The sequence below is a fragment of the Salvelinus sp. IW2-2015 genome, linkage group LG30, assembly GCF_002910315.2.
Source record: "Salvelinus sp. IW2-2015 linkage group LG30, ASM291031v2, whole genome shotgun sequence".
NCBI classification, from domain to species: domain Eukaryota; kingdom Metazoa; phylum Chordata; class Actinopteri; order Salmoniformes; family Salmonidae; genus Salvelinus; species Salvelinus sp. IW2-2015.
The window spans coordinates 5,474,492-5,483,555 of record NC_036869.1 but is presented as its reverse complement, the minus strand read 5'-3'; the positions used below and the strand labels follow the sequence as shown (position 1 = coordinate 5,483,555).

General features: G+C 43.0%; 1 protein-coding gene across 1 annotated transcript in view; it reads left to right on the top strand.

Annotated features, from left to right (window-relative positions):
- The first annotated feature begins 8,205 nt into the window (after window positions 1-8,205).
- LOC112067872 (CUB and sushi domain-containing protein 3-like) overlaps window positions 8,206-9,064 on the top strand; it is a 161,072-nt gene continuing 160,213 nt past the window's right edge. Inside the window, exon 1 of the mRNA XM_024134684.2 lies at window positions 8,206-8,312. Coding sequence (XP_023990452.2) covers window positions 8,216-8,312 — 97 coding nt within the window. The 5' untranslated portion in view covers window positions 8,206-8,215. The remainder of the gene's footprint in view (window positions 8,313-9,064) is intronic.

Below are 9,064 nucleotides of genomic sequence, written 5' to 3'. Positions count from 1 at the left end.
ATGGCAAGATGCAGTAGATGATATAGAGTAACGTATATACATATGAGATGGGTAATGTGAGGGTATGTAAACATTATATTAAGTGCATTGTTTAAAGTGGCTAGTGGTACATTTTTACATAATTCCATAAATTCCCATTTTTAAAGTGGCTGGAGTTGAGTCAGTATGTTGGCGACGCGCAGTTAGTGGTGGCTGTTTAACAGTCTGATGGCCTTGAGATAGAAGCTGTTTTTCAGTCTCTCGTCCCTGCTTTGATGCACCTGTACTGACCTCGCCTCCTGGATGATAGCGGGGTGACACAGGCAGTGGCTTGGGTGGTGTTGTCCTTGATGATCTTTATGGCCTTCCTGTGACATCGGGTGGTGTAGGTGTCCTGGAGGCAGGTAGTTTGCCCCCGGTGGTGCGTTCTGCAGACCTCACTACCCTCGGAGAGCCTTACGGTTGTGGCGAGCAGTTGCCGTACCAGGCGGTGATACAGCCCGACAGGATGCTCTCGATTGTGCATCTGTAGAAGTTTGTGAGTGCTTTTGGTGACAAGCCGAATTTCTTCAGCCTCTGAGGTTGAAGAGCGCTGCTGCGCCTTCTTCACAACGCTGTCTGTGTGGGTGACCAATTCAGTTTGTCCGTGATGTGTACACCGAGAACTTAAAACTTTCCACCTTCTCCACTACTGACCCGTCGATGTGATAGGGGGGTGCTCCCTCTGCTGTTCCTGAAGTCCACAATCATCTCCTTTGTTTTGTTGACGTTGAGTGTGAGGTTATTTTCCTGACACCACACTCCGAGGGCCCTCACCTCCTCCCTGTAGGCCGTCTCGTCGTTGTTGGTAATCAAGCCTACCACTGTAGTGTCATCCGCAAACTTGATGATTGAGTTGGAGGCGTGCATGGCCACGCAGTCGTGGGTGAACAGGGAGTCAGGAGAGGGCTCAGAACGCACCCTTGTGGGGCCCAGTGTTGAGGATCAGCGGGGTGGAGATGTTGTTACCTACCCTCACCACCTGGGGCGGCCCGTCAGGAAGTCCAGGACCCAGTTGCACAGGGCGGGGTCGAGACCCAGGTCTCGAGCTTGATGACGAGTTTGGAGGGTATATGGTGTTAAATGCTGAGCTGTAATCGATGAACAGCATTCTCACATGGGTATTCCTTTGTCCAGATGGTTAGGGCAGTGTGCAGTGTGGTTGCGATTGCGTCGTCTGTGGACCTATTGGTCGGTAAGCAAATTGGAGTGGGTCTAGGGTGTCCGGTAGGGTGGAGGTGATATGGTCCTTGACTAGTCTCTCAAAGCACTTCATGATGACGGAAGTGAGTGCTACGGGCGGTAGTCGTTTAGCTCAGTTACCTTAGCTTTCTTGGAACAGGAACAATGGTGGCCCCTTGAAGAATGTGGGAACAGCAGACTGGGATAAGGATTGATTGAATATGTCCGTAAACACACCAGCCAGCTGGTCTGGCATGCTCTGGGACGCGGCTGGGATGCCGTCTGGGCCTGCAGCCTTGCGAGGGTTAACACGTTTAAATGTTTTACTCACCTCGGCTGCAGTGAAGGAGAGCCCGCAGGTTTTGGTAGGGGGCCATGTCAGTGGCACTGTATTGTCCTCAAAGCGGGCAAAAAGTTGTTTAGCCTGTCTGGGAGCAAGACATCCTGGTCCGCGACGGGGCTGGTTTTCTTTTTGTAATCCGTGATTGACTGTAGACCCTGCCACATACCTCTTGTGTCTGAGCTGTTGAATTGCGACTCGATTTTGTCTCTGTACTGGGACTTAGCCTGTTTGATTGCTTGCGGAGAGAATAGCTACACTGTTTGTATTCGGTCATGCTTCCGGTCACTTGCCCTGGTTAAAAGCAGTGGTTCGCGCTTTCAGTTTCACGCGAATGCTGCCGTAATCCACGGTTTCTGTTTGGGATGTTTTAATCGTTGCTGTGGGTACGACAATCGTCAATGCACTTCCTAATGAACTCGCTCACCGAATCAGCATATTCGTCAATATTGTTGTTGGACGCAATGCGGAACTATTCCAATCCGCGTGATCGAAGCAGTCTTGAAGCGTGGATTCAGATTGGTCGGACCAGCGTTGAACAGACCTGAGCGCGGGAGCTTGTTGTTTTAGTTTCTGTTTGTAGGCTGGAATCAACAAAATGGAGTCGTGGTCAGCTTTTCCGAAAGGGGGCGGGGGAGGGCCTTATATGCGTCGCGGAAATTAGTATAACAATGATCTAGGGTTTTTCCAGCCCTGGTAAAGGACTCTATAGACTTCATAAACAAGATCTCACCAATAACGGGTTTAAAAGAAGACTGTATTTTGGTCACATTAGATGTCGAGAGTCTTTATACCAGCATTCCCCATGTGGGGGGGCTGGCAGCACTAGCACACTATTTGGGAGACAGAGATACTAATGAATATCCACCAACAAACTTCATTCTAGAGTTGGCTGAATATGTTTTGACGTACAACTATTTCAGGTTTGATGATGAATACTATCTCCAAACGAATGGAACGATGGGCTCTACATTTGCTCCGAGCTATGCCAACCTCTATATGGGTCTTTTTGAAGAACGTTTTGTTAATAATGAAAACGAGAATCCATTTTTGAATAAAGTCCTTAAGTGGTATCGATATATTGATGACATTTTTGTATATGGGTAGGAACTGAAGAAGAACTGTCAGATTTTATTGGCACTACTCAACGACATTGACCCAATCTCAAATTCACTATTGAACGTGACACTAAACGTGTTCATTATCTCGATATGTGGATTGAGAAATCAAATGGAACCTTGTTTACAAGTTTATATAGAAAGAAACGGACAGAAATACTCTATTACAGGGTGACAGCTTCCACCCTGAGCCATTAAAAAGAGGACTTCCAAGAAGCCAATTTTTTAGACTGCGCCGTATATGCCACTCCACAGATGATTATCTAGAAAAAGCAGCGGAGATGCGCATGAGGTTTCTAAAAAGAGGCTATTCGTCACAATGTGTGGATGAAGCTCATAACTTGGCATTGGAAAAAACACGAGATGAACTGCTACAAAAAACCCGCTAAAGCTACAGAACATTCCGTAATGTTCACAACTACATATACTTTGAATTCGCGAAAATTGGAGAGGTGGTCAAGAACACTGGCATATTTTATCATCGGACCCAGCTTTGCCGGCTGAATTTAAATATCCACCACGTATTGTGTATAGGAGAGGTCGCAATTTACGCGATAAATTGGTTCATGCCAACTGCCAGCCACTTAAGAAAATTAGCCAAGCACTTTTACGCCCTCTACCAAATGGTGCTATAAATGCAGAGGATGCGCACAGTGCAACAATATGATGAAGTGTCAATATTTCTGTCACCACACACACAGGAAAAAGGTTCCAAATAAATGACATTATTACGTGTTCCACACCCATGTTATTTACATTATTAAATGTCCATGTGGGCTCTGTTATGTCGGTAAACCACCCGCTCTCTCAAACAGAGAATTAGTGAACATAAAAGTTCAATCAGGAGAAACGACAGGGATTATCCAGTCGCTGTACATTTCAATGACATGAAGCATGACATTTCCACCTTTAGATTTTGTGGCATAGAGAAAGTTAAGATATCAGACAGGGGAGGTGATATTAATAATACTCTGAGTAAAGAGAATGTTTTTGATTTTCACCCTCCAGACATTGTTTCCAAAAGGACTTAATGATGAAATGCCTTTGTATGTTATGCTGTGAATTGGAACATGAAATGTGTGTCTCTTGTAGATTATTCTGACGTTTTTCATATGATTGTACCCAATGACTAATGAACTTGCTATGTCCTCATTGAGATTATACAGAAGTGTTCAATACGCTTATTTATAACATTTTGTAATATTTATGAATTGCACATTGTTATATTTGGTAGCACTTATTTATTTTCCTTTGCCTCCAACCCCTTCGATGTGTAGAACGGATGTGGGTGGAGCCAGGTCTACATAAGGGTGCAACTTTCAAAAATCCCAAAAGCTCTGACGAAGGCCGTGTGGCCGATACGTAAGCTTATTAAATATCGGTGATACTATCAAGAGCAGTGTGCGGTTTCCTTTTCCTTCATCCAGCCCTGGTAGCACAATCGATATGCTGATAGAATTTAGGGAGTTTTGTTTTTAGATTAGCCTTGTTAAAATCCCCAGCTACGATGAATGCAGCCTCAGGGTGTGGTGTTTCCAGTTTACAAAGAGTCAGATAAAGTTCGTTCAGGGCCATCGATGTGTCTGCTTGGGGGGAATATATACGGCTGTGATTATGATTGAAGAGAATTCCTTGGTAGATAATGCGGTCGACATTTGATTGTGAGGAGTTCTAGATCAGGTGAACAGAATGACTTGAGTTCCTTGTGTTGTTATGATGATCACACCACGTCCGTTAATCATAAGGCATACCCCCCCCGCCCCTCTTCTTACCAGAAAGATGTTTGTTTCTGTCGGCGCGATGCATGAAGAAACCAGCTGGCAGCACCGACTCCGTTAGCGTCTCTTGAGTTAGCCATGTTTCGTGAAGCAGAGCACGTTGCAATCCCTGATGTCTCTCTGGAATGCTACCCGTGCTCGGATTTCATCAACCTTATTGTCAAGAGACTGGACATTGGCGAGTAGTATGCTAGGGAGTGGAGCGCGATGTGCCCGTCTCCGAAGCCTGACCACGAGACCGCCTCGTTTGCCCCTTTTACGGCGTCGCACAGGGTCGCCGGCTGGGATCAGATCCATTGTATTGGGTGGAAGGCAAAACACTGGATCCGTTTCGGGAAAGTCATATTCCTGGTAGGAACGATGATGAGTTGACGTTAATCGTATATTCAGTAGTTCCTCCCGACTGTATGTAATGAAACCTAAGATTACCTGGGGTACCGATGTAAGAAATAACACATAAAAAAACAAAATACTGCATATTTTCCAAGGAACGCGAAGCGAAGCGAAGCGAATTATATGTAAGGTCCCTCAGTCTAGCAGTGAATTTCAAACACAGATTCAATCACAAAGACCAGGGAAGTTTTCCAATGCCTCGCAAAGAAGGGCACCTATTGGTAGATAAAAAGATCAAATAAAAAAAGCACACATTGAATATCAATACACCCAGTCACTACAAAGATACAGGTGTCCTTCCTAACTCAGTTTCCGGAGAGGAAGGAAACCGCTCAGGGATTTCACGATGAGGCCAATTGTTACAGAGTTTAATGCCTGTGATAGGAGAAAACTGAGGATGGATCAAATTAACATCCTCAACATCCACAATACTAACCTAAATGGCAGAGTGAAAATACAAATATTCTAAAATATGCATCCTGTTTGCAATAAGACACTAAAGTAAAACTGCAAAAAATGTCCTGAATACAAAGCCTTATYMTTGGGGCAAATCCACCAAATCACATCACTGAGTACCACTCTTCATATTTTCAAGCATGGTGMTGGCTGCATCATGTTATGGGTATGCTTGTCATTGGCAAAGACTAGGGAGTTTTTTATGATAAAAATAAATTAAATAGAGCTCAGCACAGGCAAAATCATAGAGTAAAACCTGTTTTAGTCTGCTTTCCAACAGACACTGGGAGACAAATTCACCTTTCAGCAGGACAATAACCTTAAACACAAGGCCAAATATACAATGGAGTTGCTTACCAAGACAACCTAAATCTGCTTGAAAATCTATGGAAAGACTTGAAAATGGCTGTCGAGCAATGACCACCAACCAACTTGACAGATCATGAAGAATGTTTTTAACAATAATGTGCAAATATTGTACAATCCAGGTGTGCAAAGCTCTTAGAGACTTACCCAGAAAGACTCACATCTGTAATCTCTGCCAAAGGTGAATCTAACATGTATTGACTCAGGGGTGTGAATACTTATGTAAATTAGATATTTCTGTGTATCATTTTCAATTACATTTGAAGTAATTTCTTCTAAAAACATGTTTTCATTTAGTCTTTTTGGGGTATTGTGTGTAGATGGGTGAGAAAAACATATATTTAACACATATTGAATTCAGGCTGTAACACAACAAAATGTGGAATAAGTCAAGGGGTGTGAATACTTTCTGAAGGCACTGTAGCTATCTGATGTCCTTCTGCAATGTAGTGGACCTGGAATGCGACCAAAGCCAGATAGCTGATGTGAAATGCACTGAAAGCACCAGCAGGGGAGGCCACCGCTAGGGGAGAGGGGTGTGTGTTAGGAGGACCATGAAAATGGAGTGAAGGAAAAAAAGGAGACTTGTGAGGAGATGAGAAGGAGCAGAGGAGTAGAAAAGGGAGGAAGAGGGAGGAAAAAAAGATTGGAGGAGTAGAAAAGAGAGGAAGATGGGGGGGAATGAAGACATCCAGGTGTTTTTTTGTCCACCTTCACAACTCATTTGTAATTGGTGTTTTGTCCAATTATAGAGGAAAGCTTGTCACTTCACTCACAATACATTGTCTTTCTGCTTCTTGCTTGATAGTCTTATTGAGATTCTACTATCAAATACAGTACACGTAAAAGTGGAACATGTATTTGTAATGACCCTGTGGCCATCAGACGATCAAAGAGATTGGCAAATAACATCTCTGAAATATGTATGTTCATACAGATGTAGGATCTTAATTTGATCACTCTTTTGTTGCTGAGAATTTTCCTGCACAGCAGGAAATAAGAACTTGTAGTGTAGTCAAGGTTTAAAAAGGTTGCTAAAGTTTGTCATTTCCAATTTAAAATGTCAGACTAGATTTGCCCTAAAAATGTATCAACCTCTACAACAAATGTCCATGAATTATTATCCACATAATAATCTACATTTCCTCTTGCTCCAGGATTATTTTCCTGCTGTAGCAAACTGGCTCAAATTAAGATCCTACATCTATCTGTATGCATTACATTGAAAATACTGTATGTCCTTGGTTATCCCATTGTGGGCCATTGGAGGGTGGAGAGAAACCCTAAGAGAGATGATTTGTTAAAGCCATGCGGACGGGAAGGTATTCACTTTATTTTATTCTCTCTCAAGTTCTTTGAAGCCGATGACAAGTTGAAAGGTTAATCATACTACAGGGATACTCTGTGATCTCTTGGGGTGGTTATGCAAAAGTTTTTATAAATATTTCACTTACAAGTCTATTAGCATAACCAATAGGAATTATGTAACATGGCTCCGACCGACGTGGTTTGAAGCACACATCTATACACTGTCATTTTCAGAGTGTTAAATATTCAGTACTTTTTATGTCTAATTCTGGCCTCTATTGATGTGTATATTTCTCTCACCTCTCTTCACAGTATGGCTTTTTGGAGGAGAAATCACTTTAGTGAAATGTTAATAGCCTTCCAAGCAGAGCTAGTGTAGCCCATAAATAAGCCTGAGCCCATGTACATTTGAAATGTTATAATGATCTTTACTTTGAAATGGGCCCGTAGAATCGATCTATTCTCCCTACACATTTAAAGGTGATCCATTCACCTCTCAGTACTGTGCTGCTGGCTCCAGTGTTTAATGTAACTCCACCACTCAGTGCTCTGCTGCTGGCTCCAAGTGTTTAATGTAACTCCACCACTCAGCGCTCTGCTGCTGGCTCCAAGTGTTTAATGTAACTCCACCACTCAGTGCTCTGCTGCTGGCTCCAAGTGTTTAATGTAACTCCACCACTCAGTGCTNAAGTGTTTAATGTAACTCCACCACTCAGTGCTCTGCTGCTGGCTCCAAGTGTTTAATGTAACTCCACCACTCAGTGCTCTGCTGCTGGCTCCAGTGTTTAATGTAACTCCACCACTCAGTGCTCTGCTGCTGGCTCCAGTGTTTAATGTAACTCCACCACTCAGTGCTCTGCTGCTGGCTCCAAGTGTTTAATGTAACTCCACTACTCAGTACTCTGCTGCTGGCTCCAAGTGTTTAATGTAACTCCAACACTCAGTATTCTGCTGCTGACTCCAAGTGTTTAATGTATTGTAACTCCACTAAGCTGCTTTAGCTGAATTACACAACATTAGGCTGACTGTTTGGTGAGACATGTCAGGGTAGTACTGGCGTTTTATGTCGATCTCCAGATCATTCTGATTGGTGTAAGTTATTGATTAATAGTATCTTATTGGTTATTCTGACTGGTGTCTGTGTGCTATTGGTTAATGGCATCTCCAAATCATTCTGATTGGTGTAATGTATGATTTTCAGATCATTCTGATTTATTTGTCGTCTCCTCTCTCGCCATAGGTTAACAGGATTCTCAATGCCACCACCAGTCACGAGCACGGGGTCCGTCTTCTCCCTGCGTCTTACCAGTGACTTCGCTGTGAGCGCTCACGGCTTTAAATTATATTATGAAGGTAAGGTTCTTCTCTTCTCCTTATATTCTTCTTATATTCCCTCTCATTGTTTCTGTTGTTTATCTCTTGTATTCACTCATCCAATGAACAGGATTGAGAGACTCATGTTGGATGTGATGGCTTCTGATCCAGCTGGTGATCTCTCTGGGAGTTTGAATTTGTATTTTATTTCATTAAAGAGCTTTATTGACTGTATTAGTTCCCACTGTTAGACCTGCTGTTCTCTAAGGACCTCATCAGTCCACATCAAACCAGATCTAATCAAAACACACACAGTTATAGACCTGCTGTTCTCTAAGGACCTCATCAGTCCACATCAAACCAGATCTAATCAAAACACACACAGTTATAGACCTGCTGTTTTCTAAAGACCTCATCAGTCCACATCAAACCAGATCGTATCAAAACACACCACAGTTATAGACCTGCTGTTTCTTTCTAAGAACCTCATCAGTCCACATCAAACCACGATCTAATCAAAACCACACATTGTTATAGACCTGATGTTTCTAAAGACCTCCATCAGTCCACATCAAACCAGAATCTAATCAAACCACACCACACCCCTGTATAGGCCTACTGGACTCCTGAGGCCAGACAGACATATTGTCCATGTGAGGAGCAAAGCATGTATACAGAAAGGCACACATGGTTAAAACATCATCTGCATGTTTATTACACACAGTATGTGAATGTTTCAAGTCATCCTTTAAAACGTTAACTGCATTACAGTCTGTGTCATGAAACTTGGC